The 19,804-nt window shown below is 46.4% G+C and overlaps 2 protein-coding genes across 2 annotated transcripts; one reads left to right on the forward strand and one right to left on the reverse strand.

Annotated features, from left to right (window-relative positions):
- Positions 1 to 385: 385 nt before the first annotated feature.
- LOC135398679 (speckle-type POZ protein-like) lies at positions 386 to 1,396 on the reverse strand. Its single transcript, XM_064630064.1, has one exon. The coding sequence runs from the start codon at positions 1,394 to 1,396 to the stop codon at positions 386 to 388; it is 1,011 nt and encodes a 336-aa protein (XP_064486134.1).
- Positions 1,397 to 12,266: 10,870 nt separating this feature from the next.
- On the forward strand, positions 12,267 to 19,449 carry LOC135398136 (1,5-anhydro-D-fructose reductase-like). Its single transcript, XM_064629564.1, has 10 exons — positions 12,267 to 12,523; positions 13,225 to 13,392; positions 13,493 to 13,609; positions 15,291 to 15,398; positions 15,461 to 15,577; positions 16,167 to 16,291; positions 17,018 to 17,099; positions 17,568 to 17,651; positions 18,228 to 18,319; positions 19,075 to 19,449. Exons 1-10 carry the CDS (start codon positions 12,386 to 12,388, stop codon positions 19,142 to 19,144), a joined length of 1,101 nt encoding a protein of 366 aa, XP_064485634.1. The 5' UTR covers positions 12,267 to 12,385; the 3' UTR covers positions 19,145 to 19,449.
- The last annotated feature ends 355 nt before the right edge of the window (positions 19,450 to 19,804 follow it).

Consider the following 19,804-nt stretch of genomic DNA (forward strand, 5'->3'; position numbering starts at 1 on the left):
TAGCAATGCATGCGAGGCTGTACATAATAAAACAATACACATTTTTATAACCGCGGTAGAATAGTCTGTTCAAAATATCGGAAACTCATATTTGAGATTTTCCCCCGATTTACATATTTTTAGCGAGTTGAAACTCACACTCAGAGGAACAATAACCCTCAATATCATTACATGTTGTAAAAAAAAGATGTTGAAAAAAAAGAAAAGCTATCGCATTCGGACTTGTCAAAGAGTGAAAAGCAGGAGCATCGATACTTCCACTATTTAATACATGCTCAGGGATGCGAAGAGGACGATCCTATGCAGAACAAAGCAGACGACAGTTGTGTCGTCTGCTAGCCAGCTAGTCAGCACCCTTATACTCCTGTCAATGCTCAGGGTTATATCACTCTGTCTTCCACCCGCGAGGAATAAATAATTCTAGCAGACGAGGATCCTCTTCAACCATCGCCTTCCAGCCATTAGTTTTTGCGACGTCCGCCGTGTGTGCATTGATGTAGGTGGCCGCAAACTCTTTCAGCTCGTTCGCATTCAGCCTTATCGCCAGCCGCAGAACCTCCACTGCAGTATCGATACCGATACCGGTCGCAAGGTTATACTCGCACATCGCCTTGAGACGCTTCAGGCCGTACTTTTCTCCTGCTCGAAGAAGGTCAGCCGCCAGGTCATCAATATTAGGCGCCGTGTCGGTGTAGACGAAAGTTACAATCTCTTGTAACACTTCGGCGGATATGCCTTCCAGGTCTACTCGGTTTACCTGCGTCTCTTTCATGCTATTGTTCCCGAACATAGCACGAAATACGGGGGACCTCATGGCCAGGATGTTCTTATGAGCGTGAAACTCTTTGCCTTCCGCAGTCAAAACCACATCGGCGAACTCGCAATTTTCCATCAGCCGACCGATGTCAGACATTAAGCTCGGCCCGCGGGGCGGGTTCTCCACGACGGACGAGCCGTCAGGTTCGAGGGTTGTCAGTTGGCAACATATGGTGAGGACGTCGCGAGACAAAAATCCTCTGGACGGGTTCAAGAGCTCTTCCCTGCTAGTCAGGCTGCAGTACCAGGACATCTCGGCCGTAACGTTCTGGGCCTCCATCACTTTATGCCTCGTCTTCAAGCCGTTACTACCGATCACCCAGAAGTCCCCTTTCGCTCTAACTGTACCGGTTCCGAAAAATATCAGGTACAAGTTACAATCGTAGCCGTGATTGCCGGTCCAGAACCTCATACGCCATGACCTCGTACTGTCATCCTCTGGAGAGAATTTGCCGCTCATCACGTAACTGTCCTTCGGTATGAGACTGAAGTCTCGAATCACCCAGGTGTGCAGACACGTGAACTTCTTGCTCTGATGATAGCTGATGGAATGTAGATTATCGCTTTCGCCGGGCTCCATCTCTGGACGGCCTGCAGTAGGGCCTGCAGTAGGGCCTGCACTATACCTGTACTAAGCCGTCCATAGTTGAAAACACTGTTGAAAGCACGATGCACGTGCTGCACGTGACTTCCGTTACTGTCGTCGTTGCCGTCGAGCACGGTCACAGCGCCCCCAACGTGTAAGTATATCTCGCCAACTACGCGACAAGTAGAAAAATAATAATTTTTTTCATCAATACTTTGGTATGTAGTACAGTACGCGCATGATGTTAGGACCAACATGTGTTAAAGTGTCACATCCCCAAGCAGTAACGAGAAAATAGTAATTGACGCAAGGTAACTTGAAACGTAAGAGACAAAAGCAAATTAATAAACACTTTACCTAAATATATTCAATATTGTAAGGCGGTGGTCGTATTCGGATTATAATTTAAAAAAAATGACGTCTTTTCGCAGCCATGTGCGAAGAAGTGGCCTGTCGTCCACGTGCAATGAGGGCTAGATGTGGATCACGCACACGTAGACAACTTTCGGGTGTTCTCGGCTTCGTCTAATCGCAGCGGCTTTGCGTTCCCTCCCTGCTGCTGGGTCATGTCGTCATGCAGCCAACGCGCGTACCATTGACCAAGATTGTGCGCTTACACGAAGTTTCGAAGGAGCACGCAACATTTCATAGTTTCAGACTCTCCAGGAGTCTGATGACGTCACCAGGAGATGGCGTCACTATATCTCCTATCAACAGCGCAAGCACCTGCACGCTCTCCATCCGTCGCATGAAAGCACCCCGGTACTATGAGAGTTTGGCCATTGGGAGGAGCCTTTCTCAAAGCGCGCCACTTGACGTCACAAGATGGGCGGCGCAAAGGCCAGTGGCACCACTTTGGATCAGAGCTATCGCCTTGAAATCTCGCATTCCGCCATTTTGGAGCACAGGCACAGCCTTGAGGTCCCCACGTGCCGCCGCGGCTCGCCTTTCATCCCGGTCAAGTGGGCGGAGCGATGACGGCTCTGACGTCACGGCGGCTCCCCATCTCCGGGCGGCAGAAGATCACAGAATGGCCAAACTCTGCTCTGCACCCCAGAGGTCGCCAGCTAGTGGTGGGGAGAGGAAAGACAAAATGCGTCATTGAAGAAGCAATGTCGCCAGATAGATGGCAGGTTGTGGCACTGTGATGTCATAGATCTCGAAATTAGAAATAAATTTGACGTCACTTCCGCTTGACACGGAGAAAAATACCTTGGCAGAATATTTCGTAACACACCCTATGACGCAACTTACGATATTATCTCACGTCTGATTACACGTAGACAGCAACGATATAGATTATATGACGTAATGTCTTCAGAATCCCGCCGAATGTCGTTGCATTCTGCGTATCTCTATTGTTTCGATATCAACGCGTCTGGCAATATTGCTCCTCGAAGGTCTATTTCCGTCTCTTCGTCACAGCTGCTCGCTGTCTTTCAACGTGCGGCGGAGAGCGAAGACGCGCGCTGTTGCTAGAAGACAGACGCCAGTGTTCACAAAACGGCACCTACTCTTGGAGAATCCAAAGCTATGCAGTTTGCAGTTTTTTTAATTTTTTTCCCGAAAATTCGTAATGCCCACTGCCGGCTTTTATTTATTTTTATTTTTTGCGTACTGAGTCCGTGAATGAGGCTGATTTATGACACGAAATTTGTGTTCGTTTTGTATAGCTTTGACTCCTTGTTAGCGCCGCGAAACAACTGTGGCTATGAAAGGAGTACAGACGTAGACAGATGGAGAGAGGACAGCAGGAAGGTGCGGGGGACAAGGGGGTTAATAGACGTCCTGGGCCAACTTGAAGGTGAACTGTACCAACATTCGTCCAGGAAAGTCTGCCCAGGGAAAACCTCAGACAGCACAGCCGGTGGTAGGATTCGAGCCCACCACCTCCCAATCTGCAGCACGACCTTGGTTACCACGACGGTCAGATACTTCTACCCACTCGGCCATGACGCTGGCGTATGATAACGATATGATGGGGTTCATGTAGATACAATATTTAAACTCCGTCGGGCACCTTAACAAGTACGCAGAGTGATGAGCACAGTCATTTCTATGGGGGAGGGGGGGGGTTCTTTTTTTCTCATTTATTGCAAAGCTCACATACCCAATTACAATACAGGACTGTGAGGGCGAGCCATGTGATACAGTCCAGGCAGCACAATGCAATGAAAAGCGTAGATATTATACTCAGGGAGAAGAGTAGCAATGGAAAAAATAAAAGAAAAAATAAACAGGAACGCAGGCTGCAGATAACAAAGCATTCAGTAAAAAAACAAAAAAAAACGCGTGTTAACAATCACGCAAAGACAGAAGTGCAACGCAACAAGTGAACTACATGAAAAAGTGCAACCTCATGGACCTCTTGAACGACGTGAAGTTTTTGACCGACCTCAGGCGGAAGTTCGTTCCAGGCAGGGTGTCGGAGCGAACCGGAAACCGGAACTGAAAACCGAAAAAAAAACGCTATTTTGGTGCGAACCGGAACGGAATCGAAACCGTATACGTTTTTTTCGCTCAGGAGGGAAACCGAAAAATATATTTAACGGTTTTCGGTTCAAAATAAAACTTCGCCGGTTTGGACTACGGATAGGCGAATGAAACAGACGTCGTGTGCTCGGAAGTCATGTCATGGGTACCATACGAGGGTTACGGTTACGGTGGAATGTATGTCGGTATACTATGACCCTTATGCTCCCTTTGTAATGGTTTATCGTTCGCGCACGCACACAGGCTTAGAGGTACATGTGACTCTCTAGCAATGTGCCGTACTGTTCGTTCTAATTTGATCTCCGCAAACTCTCCTCAACTAAACAGCGACCCAAGGGGGCTGCATAACGGCTTCTTTATATGTAATGTCGTGCAACGCGTCCCTTGTTTGAGAGCAGCTAAGTTGAATACATTTACGTATACGCGAGGGCAAGCCCGTGCGAAGTGGCAACTCTTTTGTGGACAGGACACAAAGAAAATAAAACGGAGCCGTCGAGCGCGTTTGTGAGTGAAGGTGTTCCTCGATTTGCGTCGTACTCTTGCGGTGGTGCTTGCTGGCTAGACATTAGCAACAGACATTCGGATGGGACGCGATCGCTCCAACCCAGCAAGAAAGTACTTTACGTATGACATCACGACAAACAAGTCCGTTTGTAGCATGTGCTTCAAGAAAGGAGAAAGCCTATTTGAACAGACAGTAACCTACAGGAACCAGGAGCTACCAATTTCACAGCTGTCTATTAATATTAAATACCATGTATGCGGAATAAACGGGTTTACATTTTGTAACATTGATGTTTTTTGTGGGGATACATATTCCCAGCAGAAGCGGAACCGGTTCAAAACCGGTATGAACCGTTATTTTTTTGCTCCGGAGCAGAACCGGTACCGGATCGTTTATGATGTAACCGGAACGAAAACCGGAACGAAAAACGTTTCGGTTCGACACCCTGGTTCCAGGTACGACCACCCAGCGAAGAGAATGAGAACAACCCATAATTAGTGCGTGAGATAGGACAAATGAGTCAGAGAAGCTCGTGCCTAAGTGAGGAAGGTGTGACTAAGTTCTCAAAGGGAATCTGGAGTCTACTGTGAGGAATATAAAAACAAAATTGAGTGCATGAGCAAGGAAATTTTGTATTTCAAAAGACTGAAGATCTTATACCCAGAAAAGAGCGTGAACGCGAAAAGTAGCGACTCACGCGTTCCCAAATGCAGAAATCGCCCGCTGCGCCCATTTCTGGGCCAGGAAAAGGGGACGGAGGTTTCCAACGTAGTAGTAGGGTGTGACTTTTTCGGGTTAAACGCCTTTCTCAGATTCGGGGGGCGAAAATTCGGGCGCTACTTTTACATCGGTAATTTAAGGAGAAATCGGGCGAAAATTATGCCTTCGGGTGTTTCTCCTCTTGTTTATTAAGCACTACGCAACTGCACAAGGATATATTTATTACACATGACAAAGCATTCTTTGTCACTTTCAATGTTACACAGCACACAAAGAGGACGTGTGCTTCATAACGTTTCTTAACCCAAAGCTGCATAAACGTAATACATGTATTGACAATAGTTACATGTAATGTAAATAATATTTACGGTACTCGCATTTATCCGCATAACAATGCGCACGAGTGATATCCAGCGTTAATCCCCGAAGGCATTGAGAGTGCTGACACATATGCGTGTATTTGTGCGAACGTAAATGATCCATTTTTACATGTGTCACACATGGCGACCTCTGTTCGTCTGCAGTGGAAACGTCACTTGAGGATTTCACAGTGAATGGAATCCCGGGAAAAATCAAGTTTAACCCGTATTGGTCGGGGGTTCAGTTCGGGGGGAGGGGTGGAACCGGGGCGCGGAATCGGGTTTAACCCGAACAAGTCACTCCCAAAGCATACATACGTAACGCCGGAGACTTCAAGACCATATGAAATGTGTGAGCAAATGAGAGCAGGAAGAATACGAAACGAAAGGGTTGCAGACACCACGCCATATTACAACGAGCGCGATATTCGGCCATCTTGAGTACGGTAAAAGTGCGTACGACAGCTGCTCCAGTGGTAAAGCCATCTGGAACGGTTGTGAGTCACCACACGCATACTTGTGTACTTGAAGCGGCGGAAATTTTCGTTTTCGCGTTTTAGCTCGTCAATGTTTAATGAAGCTTGCATCGCTAATTGGACAACCGCAGGACAGGGGTGTGGTCTCACAGGCTATTACGAAGCTTGCGACAATTAAAAGGGACGCAATAATTACTTGCCCTTCCCTCAGGCTGAGGTTCCAGGAAGAAAAGGTGACGGAGTGTTTTTTTTTTTTTTTTCTTTGTTCTGATCGCGAGTAAATGCCACGTTTCGCATCCACGCGCATATTATTCACTTTTTCGCACGCATGGGGGGAGGAACAAATGTTTCTCCTCGGTCCTCGGCGGAGTCTCTACGCACCAGTTGATTGATGGACGACGTGGAAAGGTAGATGTAGCTCACTATAGTAGATGTAAAGGAACATGCGATAATAACCACCTGCATTAGAAAAAAAAAACGAAGGAGAAAAAAAGCGAAAATCGCAAGAAGAAGAGAGATGGAGAGGTATCAGCACTCTACGAAAAGAAAGATGTGCTCTGCTCCATAGCGCTATAAAACAGCGCTTAAACCCTAGCGTTGTTTTCTGCATTCGCGTTCTCACTTGCACAGCCCCCGCGTCTCCCTCTCAAGTCACGCGACATCTCATGGTAACGTGACACACCGGCATTTTCGTGCTGGCCATGTCCACGCCGCCACCACGATACGGGGGGATCCGGAAGAAAACAATCCCACGACTTCCGCAACGTTATAGCAAATGGGAGCATCCTGATTGGCCAACAAAAAACTAGCGCTAGAAATATCGCTGAAAAAGCTTTCATCATCACCACCACCAGCGCTGAAAACGCTGGCAAGAGCTCAACGTCCGCAAGCACTGTCTTCCATCGCTTCATAGCAATGTGAGAAGAAAAAAAAAAAGAAAAGCAGCGCTATAGAGCAAAGCGTTGTATATGTGGACTAGTTCTGGTCCTTTATCTCTGTTGGAAAATTTCGCGAAGTGTTGGACGTATAATGTACTCTGATGACCTTTAAAGGGGCACTAAAGGGCAAGAAAACGGCGGCTCGCCCTAAAAAACTACCACGAAACACATGGAAGCAACGTCACGCAACACGCTATATACCTTCTTGCACTCCCGTATAAAGCTGTCGCTTTATACGGACCTATTTTAGTCATTTCGAAGGCTATAGATTCATTGCTGAAATACGGCAGTCATCGAAAAGCCAGACAGCGGCGGGATTTGAACCTCGCACCTCTCGATTACGGGTCGAGCGCCTTGATTAAGTTCACTAGGTGCACTGCCACAACTCTATTAGACTCCTTTCGGCACTAAATGCACCAAACTCTGTGGTAAGCTTATAGGGACTACTTGTGGCAATGGGTAGTAAATGCTAGGGTAAAAGGGTAAATTATAGGGTTGGGGCAAGATGAGACAATCTGCATTTTTGAATTTCTTGTTCTGTGTTTACTTTAGACCGACTACGTCTGTTCTGCATTTGTAGTTAAGAAGCTCTAGACCCATGAGAATGTGCCTATGGCTAGTTGTTTTTTTTACACACGAAAAATAAAAAAAATCATATTCAATTGCAAATTTCTGTCTCAATTTCTGCAATTTCTGTTGCAAATTCCTTGAAACTACCGGCCTGATCGACTCCCTCTTAGACCCCGTCAACGTCGTCAGCATCATCCTCATCACCATCCTCTCATTTTTCCGCAATAGCAATGGGGTAGCATTCTGCTCAATGAGCGGAAGACATCCCCATATCATCGTCATCATGTATCGCTCTCTCTCTCTCTCTGTCTCATCTTGCCCCACCTTACCCTACATGTCGTCTGATATAAATGCAAAGCCTCTTTTCAGCAGGCAACCCTGATAGGAATCTACCTGTCTGCCATCCGACTCCCTAGCATAATGTGGCGCTCCCTTGTGAATGACGTCGTAAGAATAAAGCTACTAACGACAAAACAAGATAAGAGCGTAGTGGTGATAACTGGACAGGAGTGATGAACGCTGGGAGACGCGGACAAAACGAGCATGTGTCCCTGCGTTCATCATACGGACATGTCTGGCCTAAGAATAAACCCTATAGCTATAGCGTTACGTTCGGCTATGCAACTGTCTCAGTTGAACATCTCAGGACAATGAGACAAATTGAAATAGCGTATAACCAGATACTCTCTGCGCGCTTCATCGCATGACGTGCAGTGGGTGCAGACTCTCACAGCTTCTCCTGGCGTGTTGTGAGGTCGGATCAGAGAGCACTTTTATTGGCTGCCGAGAGTCGTCTGCCACGGCGAAGGAGCAAGGCGACCGGTTGCCGGCTCTGCGTCGGACGTGGGACGGGCGGTGCCAAATACAACCCCAAAAAGAAAGAAAGAAAGAGGAAAGAAAGAAGGCGCGCGCCTCACTATTGGGCGGATGACGTGACGTCGCGGACGAGGGGAGGGGCTTCTCTGACCCGCGAGATTGAAAAGCTGTCTCGCGCACCAAGATTGCGCGAATATGTATATCTCAGGGTTTGCAATCCTAATTTATACTTCTTCTGATATTTCTTTTTCCCGGGCCCTTCCATGTTGTTTTAAAGACGCGCCAATAAAAGCAACTGTCTACACGAGCATATTTTCGTGACCATAGCTTCGACAGCCTCTTTCTTTTTTTTTTTCTTCTTCTTTTTTTTCGATCTGGTCTCAAACGATCTGTTGACGTGTTTAGAGGCCATAACTTCACGGCTGTGAACACGAGACGCGTCCATCGCTTATATCATCATAGACCGGACGCTGTTTTGTTTACGACACCTCTTTTACATACTTAATGAAGTGGCTGCCGCTGATTGGAGGTAGCGCTGGGTGTGGCCCCGCAGCGCCGATTGTCGGCCCCATTCCACAATCAGGCCGGCAATCAATTAATATCTTTCCCGGAAGCGCGCGGGAGGCATTCGTGTCAGCTTCGAGATGACGGTAGAGCCTGGTTGGAAACGACCTCTTTTTGTCACTGTACAATACGCTCGGGAGTGTTGGGTACAGGTGAGCGTTTTAATAATGCAAGGTGCCGAATAATATGCCGATATCGTTATATCTGGTAAAATAACCAGTAAAACAAAATAATATGTTGTCGTTGTTGTTGTGCCCAAGCTCAGGCTTCGTCGTCATAGATCGTTATATCTGGTATAGCGTGCACTCCTAGAAAAAAAAAATGAAAGGGTGGAGTAGTTACACCATTTAGGGGGTAATAGTTGCCGCACATGTTGTGCATAAAAGGTTGCAAAGTTCTACCTGCTACCTCACTCTCAAAACAGATGGTGGTGGTGGTGGTGGTGCTGGTGAAAGGGCTCGCCGTTGTCGGCCTCACAGAGGTGCGCAACGACACGACTGACGCCCTGGGGGAATGTGTGTCCTGGGCCGACTTCTAAGGGAACTTTACCGACATATGTCTGAAGAGTCAAAACAGAACTTCACCGCATAGCACGCTGTCCGCCAATCATTGCCACGAATGATAGTGTTATCGCTTCTGATTCGATGAGAGAGGTGGCGTACGCCTTTTTGTAGCAATTTGGATATATGATAATTGATTTTACCACCCTTTTACACCCTTTGTCAGACGCTATGTTGACCTAGGTAATAACTAACTAAGTTATCATATTTTCGCACCCTGTGGCGACAGATGCAGTTTGTGTCCGCTCCGCTGACAGTTCTGTCATCCTTCTCCCAGCTAGCCCTCGACAAGGTTTCTTGTTTTATACCGACCGGTGATTGGCCAAGAATAACTCCATCTAACCTTTAACTGAGTTATCGTAAGCGGCAAACAGAGCGCAACGTACTGGAACGACATGTGTACGTACGGGTATGCGTACGCAGTCCTGCTCCACACGGTTTATATTTCCAGGCACTTATTGCTGCACTTTGAAGAGAACCGATACAACTCGGCTTACCCCTTTCTTCGGGGGGAAAACGTGGCCTTCCTTCAGAAATCGGAGACCCATCGTCAACTTCTATCAATCAAGAGGGCTTCTCAGATGTCGGAAAAAGACAGCAAATAAATGTTACCGGGTGACTGTTTCTGTTGCGGGGACTGACCACGCGAGTTGGCTGTAGTGGTTTCATACGGTGGTTTTTGTGTCGCCTGCTTTGCAATGTTAGTTATGAAGTGTCAGCTATTTATATCTTGTATTTTATTGTTGTGATTGTGTATTTTCACTAATGGTATCGTTCCTTGGTACACATATTACTGTAAAGGGTTCTTTTTGTTCTTTACTTGTTCTTTCTTTTTTCGTCAAAGCTATCTAAGTGCATAAATACCGGTATTAGTGACTGTCCGCCATCTAGCAAGGATGGCCCACATGCCAAAAGGCATAGGCCATCCTCTTCTTTTTTTTTTTCTTAATGTGTAAACCAGTCGAATATAGTTATTATTATTATTATTATTATTAAGCGTCCTGAAAATGATGCAAACGCATTAGTGGCTTTGTACGGAACGTAGAACATATTAACATATACTGTGTGGATGCAGACGACAGTCGTCTTCCGACACCTTTCGTTGCAAACTATGCAGACAACAAGACTGTCGTCTGCGGAATATTTCCCTGCCCGCGGTATACCTTGTATTGACCTTGGTATAGGCACTGCTGATAAAAAGATAAAAAACGTTGAAACTACTGCGTTTATTATCGTACAAACTTTCATGGAGTGGACTGCATTTCATCAGGTACGGTATACCTGATGAAATGCAGTCCACAGGACGAAAGCTTATACGCTAATAAACAGCAGCTTCAGTGTTTTTATCTCTTTATCGCTTCTAAGATAAAGACCAAAAGACACCAGAAGAAGCTCACGATGTGTGCGTGCTGCCTTTGTACGAAGTAAGTGCGTTGACACTGCGCAGCACTCGAAATTAGGAAATTATTACCTCTCAATATATTATGTCAGTATTACGCATCAGTGTAATTCCAGTTAGTGGGTGTTGTAGAGGTAGATGGATTAACGTTCGAATCAAACTTGAATCCCCTTTACCTGCTTCAGGAGAAAGCGTTTTGGTTTATGCTGCGCCTCCTGTTTCCTGTAAATTCGATTTTTCAGAGGTATTGAAATGCATTATAGTAAGCTGGTTTACGACCACACCACAACTGACTCTACTAAACTAGAGAGGCTATTAACGGGATACATTACAAGATAATTCGAAGCTATGCCGTCCCGCCTAGTTAGAACAAATTATGGGTTACAAACAATGCACGGCTGTAAGAAGAGTTTGAAAAACAAACACACAAACAAAAATGAAACTGGTTAAAAAGAAAACCCACGTCACTGGACATTTTGGGTAGTTTTGGTTTTACGAGGTACGCAGGTTTCTCAGAATACGGTATACGTTACATGTCCCATGTATTCTAGGATAACTGGATTACCCTGCCTGGATTAAGATATAAACGATACTCAAATTTTGGAATATTTCCGGAACATTCCTAGAATTCCTAGGAACACAGACAACAGTCGATTTAGGAGCTCCCTCGCTTTATGAAAGGTGCCCCTCTGGGACAAGACAATACCCCTTCCCACATTCCAAGCCTCGATTTCATTTACAAATTACTCGATTTGTGAACGATTTTACCGGGAAACCTTAGCCGTCCATATATCTGTGACTGTATGACTGCATTCGTAGAAAAATGGCCGAAGAAGCGGTGCACGACGGCAACAAAGTACACGGAAGAAGAAATTTGGTCTTTGTCCCCTGCTTGTTCCCACTGTGGCCAGGATGAAACAACTGAACACTTTTTGCTAACCTGCTCTCAGTTCGGCCAATTACGCCGCAGGTATATCTGGACACCCTTGCGCTTGTTGGGAGCCCCACTCTCATTGGCGTCAGTGCTGTCTCTCGGAGCATCACACACTGCGCTCTGTCATAGGGCTGTGGTAGCGGGTCTTGCTTCCTACATCGTGCTCTCCAACCGCTTCTAGGCACTTTCTTCCTACTCTCATACACTTTCACGTACACACACATTCATACAGTCATCCTTTTGGCCGTGTAAAGTCGCCATACGTATATTCCTACATATGTGCATATCCAGTTCCTGTATTAGTCATCACACGTCATATATGTCATAAGTTACTTGGATCTGATCTGGCCTTGGTCCCTATCATTACTGCACATACATAGACAAGGTGGTGGTGGTGGTGGTGGTGTTGAAAGGGCTTGCCGTTGTCGGCCTCACGTACATACATAGACAAACATCTCTCGCCCCCTTTGTCCTGGCCAATCTCCCTTAGTGGTTCACGGCCATTATCTCATTGGTAGAAGAAGAAGAAATTTAGCGCGTGTGTTGAAGGAGGCCAAGTCGCCGTCGGCGGCGGTGGCGAAGTGTTGGTGCACAGGCAGCGGGGTTTCATTATTCATTATCAATATTCATTATCGGGAAGATTATCATCATGCGTTTCGAGCTGGAACCAATGTCCGCCGTGGTGACCGACCCCACTGACCCCCACTTCGTAGAACATCGAAAAAGGAATCGCATGCTCATCAACAACGGCATCTGGGTTCCCATGGTCGGGTTGTCCGCCTGCCTGGTAATGTAACCGTCCATGTATTCACATTTTCTAGAACACTCCATCGGAAGATGCGAGAAACGTCATTGCTTTGTTGTGCCGCGTGTGCGCAAGCGTTTAACGTCATGTCTTTTCGTGCACCGCTAGCCGTGGGGAACATCCAGCGGGACAGCCACAAGATATTCCGTAGTAGACGACAGGAAAAGATGCTGACGGTGTCGTCTGCTAAGTGTCGTCTGCTAAGTACGCAGTACGCCACTTCCGATGTTCCGCGGCACCGTGCTAATGCTCGCCATAACGCGCGGCATAAATTCTGCTCCGTGATCTGTATTTTCCACAAGAATATTCTGTGGGGATGTAGCTCAGGTGACTAGCCTGCACTGAGAATAAAAAAAAAAAAAAAGAGAGAGAGAAGTGCACTGTGAAGAGCGAGTGAAACCTACTCAACTTTATTAGCAGTCGTACATCGTTTTTTCGACAGTATTTTTTCATCGTGCCTAAATAGATAAAACTAATTACCTAACTTTTGCAATATTCGTTAAATGCCGATGTGTTTCCGACAAGTCAAACTATTTGTCTGCCTATTTCTTTTTATATAAAAAAAAGCTCCCAAAAAACAAAAGCAGAAAAGAAGCCACACGACAACATTTGTAATTATGGCGCGGCAGCAAGTTATCACTCGGGAGATAAGATTGTAACCCCATCCTATAATGACGTCACAGGGAGACATCGCGACGATGGAGAGGACGATCGAAACCGCCATCAACCTCGGCTATCGCTACATCGACACTTCCTTCTCGCCGCCGCACGAGGTCGCCATCGGCAACGCCATGCGTAGGCTCATCATGAGCGGAAGGGTTCGCAGGGATGACCTCTTTATAGCCACCAAGGTGAAATCACCTCACGTAACCTGGGCATAGCAACGCATACACTTCCGCAAACGAGGCCCAGTTTCGATACAGTGTCTCATTTCGGTTGTCCGACAAACAGCTTCCCAGGGAAGGAAACCAACGGGATCTGGTGAAGAAATACCTCAGAGCGTCTCTAAGAAACCTCCAAGTCAACTACGTAGACCTTTATCTCGTTCATTTTCCGGTCAGAGACGTCGTAAGTGGATTCATATCTCTGTACGTGTTAGCCGTCTGTCTTCTGCTAAGGTACTTACCGTTTTTCTGCTCACACGTGTACATCGCAACGCCACCTAGAATAAGTAAGGTTCTCTTAGTGCCTCCTCTCATTCCTTCGCAACGCGAATCGCACAAAGTCGGGATGTCGTCACGTCACCTTCAGACAAATACTAGCTGCGTTCGTTTTGCTTGCACTCCTTGCACCCAGTGCAAGAGGACAGCACCTTTGCATTCTCTTCATAGAGTGCAACGGGCACCCCTGCAGTTTCGCATTCGTTACAACGTGCAACTTGCTCCATTTCTGCACCAAACCGAGGAACCGCTGCATTGTCGATTGAATAGGTGCAATGGTGCAGCGAGCAAGTCGAGCAGACGACAAGCCCTGTAACATGGCGGTCGAAGACGCACGCACGTTTGGGGTTTTAGCAAAAACTGGAAAGCCGTTGTCGAGAATGCCGAAGGTGGCCAAAGGCGTGTTACAACATGTGTGTAGCGTGTCGCAAAACAATGAAAGCCTCTTCAGCGACGTCGCTCTTCATCGCATGATTCGTAGTTGGTCCAGTTCCTGATTGCACAAAATTTTGGCGGCAGTTTTAGTGTCGTATTATTTGCTTTCTCTCAAGAGTACATGGTCAAACATTGCTGAAAACTGTTTCGTGAGGCAAGATGCCAAACGAAACATGCACTCGTATTGGGATCAAGCAGTCTGGAACCGTGCTTTCAGTGCCGCATCCGTTCACGACGTGTTGTAACTGCAGCTCTTCAACGATGGACAACGTTGCATCTTCTGAATCGAAATTAAAGACCGATAGCTTTGACACGTGCTGTGATAGGGACCGCGACCAGTGAACAAGAAACGCATAAACTGAAATTCAACCGGATCCATCGACAGACGGACTGCATGCACCATCTGCACTATCACATTCTTTTGAGGCTGAGGGATGGCTGCACCGGTAAGCCACCGTTTTGTCACTTCCGTTGTACCCTACGTACAAAGGGTGAAACCGGGCGGACCCTTTTGTGATGAAAAGAACGCAACCACTGGATTCCTGTGGATACTAATGGCGGCTCGTATCCATAGCTACGGCCACTGAAAGCATAGCTATGGTTCGCTTATGAACTTGGGACGTGATATTTACGTCGGCTGGCGATGAGACAACAACACCTTATTGCAGGAGGCCTATTTAATATATCCTCTCACTCCTTCGCCACGTCGTCATATGAACTCAGGATGTCGTCTGCTTCAGCCAATCGTCGCAGACTATGTCAAGCAGACTTTCTGTGGCTACCAGTGGCCGTCCATGCGGCTGATGTCGGCTCGTCTTCGTAACTACGGCCCCCGAAAGCACTGTCGTGGCTGGCGGGTTCTTAGTGACTGCGTCACGTCGTTTAAGCGATCAGGCTTGGTTTATCTAGGTGTTGTTGGCTCATGCCTTATTTACTCTACGTGGCGTTGAATAGATCGAATGAACCACAAAGCAGACGACAGGCGACATATGCGCCTGTAAAGCGTACTTCACTGCACACTAAGACTGCATGAGGCAAAGCTACCGTGAAGGCGACAGACAGAGATGCGTCATTTGTGTATTGCTTTGGGTTTACGAGCCCGACGAGCCTTGCCGATGCTTTTATATTAGTGACGATAAAATTCCGCTATGCAGCCGCACCTGAATCCAAAAGCAAGAAGAACGGAGGGCGCCGCCAGTAGAGCCGCGACGCCGGTGCAGTACACGGGTCGGCCGCCTACAGACATACTGGAAGTTTGGAGGGTGAGCGCGCCTACTATACGCAGACGGGCCGTTAAGCCTAATATTTCCCCCACGCTGTCCAGGGTATGGAAGATGCCGCCAACTGTGGCATGACGCGTTCTGTTGGGCTTTGTAACTTCAGCGCAGAACAGACGAAACGCATTCTCGCCATGGCAACTATCAAGCCCACCGTTTTACAGGTAGGCTGCATAGAGGTATCATACAATTGCATTGCGCGTAAAGAGAAACAACTTAAAAGCTTCCAAAAAATATAGCTAGGGGTCACTTGCCGCGTATTCACACCAGCGACATTCCCCCAGAAGCGGAAGATGCGAAAAACGTCATAGCTTTCTGCTGTCACGTGAGCGCGAGCGCTCAACGTCGATTCTTGGACTACATTGATAACAATGGGGAATATTCTGCGACGCAACCACAAGATATTCCGTAGCAGACGACAGGAAAAGACATTGACGGTGTCGTCTGCTAAGTGTCGCAGTACGCCACTCCCGATATTCGTGTTCGAGCGAACTTCGTCTCTGTGAGACAGTATTTTCACTTTTTCTTCCGCTAGAATATTCCGTGAGGATATCGCTCGTGTGAATACGTGGTTACTCGGCGAACTTCTTCTTTTTTGTATTCAGGGGAGCCTTCTCACACTAAATTTTCACAATGTGCACCACAGCTGATAAAAAAAATAATTGTGTGAGGACTGTAAGGTGCACCCCCGGATTAACAAAAAATATTTTGAGATTTATTCCGGAATGATCTTCTCAAACTTTACATTTCCAGGTGGAGTGCCACCCCTATCTCAAGCAGAAAGAACTGGTCCATTTCTGCCGTGAGCATCAAATCGCACCCGTTGCGTACGCACCGCTTGGTAGTCCAGGCAGAACTCAAAACGTTCCGAGGGGGAGGTATGACATGTTTGGAAAATGTTGTACGTACTGTATGTATAACTTGAAGGCCAGCAAAGATGCAACCAATAAGTTCGGGTTTTTGAAAACATTGTCGCCTAGCCAGAGCTGCAAAATGGCGATATACAATGTCTCACCGTTAATCGCAGACACAGTATTACAAAACAGGGAAATGCTTTTGTTGTAATAACAATAAATGGCGATACAGGTACTCATTAATTTTGATTCATGATTTTTTTATTATAATTAAAAGTTCGATTAGAAGATTATATTAGATTGAATTAGAAGAAGATTAATGCGAGAGAGAACAGGAGCTGCTGCTTTTTTCACCCTCGTATTTAAGGGCAAGGGAGAAAGTGCATTTCTAGCTAAGCGACAAAAATGACCACCAAATCAGCCTTAACTACTTTCGATTTCCTTATCCTTTTTCCGAAAATGGTAACGGCATCGGCGCACCGAAGGAAAACAGGCATTGTCGTTGTGACGAACTAATCATAATTAAAAAGTATATTAGTTAAAATTAATTGGTACAACGCTCCAGGGGCCTGCTGGTTAGGCCATAAGGCGGCCATCTTGACCTAGAGTATGTTGCCATTTACTGTAATCAAAACAAAACACATTCCCTTCTTCTATAAAATTATCTTAATAGTTAGTACTGACAGCCTGTATCTATCCCTCAGCTAATCGCATGGCTAACTTGATATGCTTAACTGTGTTTTCACGTAGGAGAGGTTCGACACCACCGCCACTCTTAGAGAACCCTGTCTTGAAGACGATAGCCGAGCAGTACAGAAGGGCTCCTGCACAGGTACGGGTTCTGAGGATGGCTTCTAGCAGAAAACTGCTCAAAAGGAACAAGTAGTCTTGTCTTCTGCTTTGACAAAAACTGCTGTGGAAGACCTATTGCGTGTGATACCATAATATTCCCGGTCGAGCACAATCACGCCCTTTTATCTGAAACAAGAAACGATCCAGTGCACCGCAGACTCTCAATTAGTCTCAAAGCAGACGACGAAATTGCCGCCTGTTTTGTTGTTGTCGTCCGGAAAAAAGTGCTCCTTTTTCGCAATGCACAAATAGCTGTGTAGCATACCCGGCGGGGGCTGAATTTAAATTTGGGATTCTCTGTTAGCCCACTGTTAGCTTTCGTTGCAGGAACATATACATTTACATATACATATACAGACATATACATTTAATAACATGCGGTATTTTTATAACAGTCTTAAGTTCTGAACCGTCGTGTCATTGCTCGTGTCGGCGATCATCGTTGCAGATCGTTATTCGCTGGCTTCTGCAACGTGGTATCATGGTGCTTCCCAGGACCACGAGCTTCGAACACATGCGAGAAAACTCTCTGGTACGTTGTGAAATATCCGCAAAAATATATATTATCATCGTTAGAGTGTTTTAGAATAGGATATTCGAACGTTCTGGGTACCAAACTGAACAAGGTGGTCGACACCGCGCATTCCCAGAGCCCAAACGGTGCTTTGCGCAATGCGTTATGACGACATCTTACTCTATACTACGCAGCGCTACACTATTCACAACAACGAAGTTGTGGGTTCGCAGATTGTCTTGTGTGGTGCTTTGTATGTTCCGTTTCTTGGTTGCTGCGGTTGCCTGCATGTGTACCTACCAACTGCCCCAATCACAGGCCTTGTTTGGCGTCTTATTTCTTTGGCACACCGAAGCGCTTGAGTACCCTATTATAAAAATCCCCAATATATTCATTCGTGGTAAAGTTCAGCCAATTGGACGAGGACGAGGACGAGGAGAGGCACGAACTCCTGTGACTTGTCTCAAACAAACTTGTCCTCCAACAAACATACTTGTCGTCGTCCAATTGGCTAAAGTTTACCACGAATGGATAACGTACCAACTACCCCGCATGGCTACCTTGGTTCCCTAATATGTAACTCACTCGTTCCAGGTGTATGACTTCCTGCTTTCCGACACAGATATGAAAACCATCGGGGGTCTTAATAGGCAAATGAGAATCTTCCGGTTCGACGACGACAAATCGTAAGTTACAAAGCAAGCCAGGACAGGGGCAGGCATAAAAGAAAATGCTCTTGCATAGCGTGCGTTGCTCATGTTCTTCACGCTGCAAGCAAATGACGTTTATAATATCAATGGCTCTTCGAACGTTAAACTGCACTACAATGTCCGATATACCTCGCTGTAAACCTAAACTATCGCGCGACTTGAGAGCCCGAAGCAGACGACACACACACACTAAGCGGGAAGCAGAAGAGCAATAACGAACGTCTTTCACAGCTGTCGTCTGCTTCGTTGTCTCGCTTGTTGCCGCGAAACGAGCCTCAATCTCGCGCGAAAATGCGTTGTAAGCTGTGGCATGCGTGTAAGGATTGTCGACAAGGACGTTTTCCCATTATGTGTGACTTCGCGGAACAAAATGCAGCTTGCTTCGTGCGCTGTATTTGCTAAGGCATGCCCCCTAGTGGCACCCACAGGAAATGCTGTCGAGGCTCGAAACGGATAGGGTTCTCAGTGAGCTGCTGACCATAAGGACCATTGCATTCTTGCACTTTGGTGCCCCTTTAACCTTTAGGTACGCTTGTCACTTATTCGTAACTGAAATTGTAATCAAGCTTGCAGAAGCTTTTGCTCTTAACTGGTTCCTCTTCATCGTTATTGGAACATGTTTTGTCGTCGGTGCTCACTGTATATTTTTAATCACACGCTATTGCATAGCATAAAGAATGACATAAAAGACCACCACGCAGTATACAGTGACTTCTATATCTTTCTTTCAGACTACTGGATGACCCCGAATACCCTTTCCGCACGAGTCAAAGCACAGCTATAGTCGAAAGGAAGACGTGATGTCACTACAAACGGAGACAGCAGTGTGACAATAAACGGCGCTCCGGCGGGAGGTTCATCGTGGGGGCCATTATAAAGAGAAATAAATGAAGTGCGCGGCTGGAAGAGAAGGTCGCAATCGACACCCCCTTAATTACCGCTAAGTATCTCATATGGGGCTCCCGCTGCAAGACACAATGAGGACTCCTTGCCACATTCACCAGCAATCGGCGGCCGCCAATTATTATGGGTTCATATATTTTAATGAGACCATAGAAGTCAGCCGGCCTCTCTATTTGGAAATGTAATAAAACACGTAAGAACTGCGTTGTGGACTGTGTGTTACACCGGATAACCCATGACTTTTATTAGCTGAACTGATATTATATTATCCCTACATAATAATAGTCTCGTGTAGTAGCAGCATAACCGAACGAGGTAAGGACACCGAGTTTCATGTCCAGAAAATCAACTAGGTAACTTCATGACATTCGCGGGGGTGGGGGGGGGGGGGGTAACGTTGGGTAGACGACAAGACATTTAGTAACTCAACTATGGGAAATGTCGAAACTGAGTATGGGGGTGACAACATGGAAATTATCGTTTATTATCGTACGAGCTTCCCTACAGTGGTCTACATCTCATCAGGTGCAAAAATAATGAGATGACGTCTATATACAG

This window comes from Ornithodoros turicata, chromosome 6 (assembly GCF_037126465.1).
Source record: "Ornithodoros turicata isolate Travis chromosome 6, ASM3712646v1, whole genome shotgun sequence".
Taxonomy (NCBI): Eukaryota; Metazoa; Arthropoda; class Arachnida; order Ixodida; family Argasidae; genus Ornithodoros; species Ornithodoros turicata.

What these genes read in the sequence shown, in the direction of transcription:
- LOC135398679 (XM_064630064.1), bottom strand. Translation starts at nt 1,396, where the DNA reads ATGGAGCCCGGCGAAAGCGATAATCTACATTCCATCAGCTATCATCAG.
- LOC135398136 (XM_064629564.1), top strand. Translation starts at nt 12,386, where the DNA reads ATGCGTTTCGAGCTGGAACCAATGTCCGCCGTGGTGACCGACCCCACT. An exon ending in ACATACTGGAAGTTTGGAGG is followed by an intron (nt 15,399 to 15,460) that starts GTGAGCGCGCCT and finishes CACGCTGTCCAG; the next exon opens with GGTATGGAAGATGCCGCCAA. An exon ending in CGGTTCGACGACGACAAATC is followed by an intron (nt 18,320 to 19,074) that starts GTAAGTTACAAA and finishes TCTTTCTTTCAG; the next exon opens with ACTACTGGATGACCCCGAAT.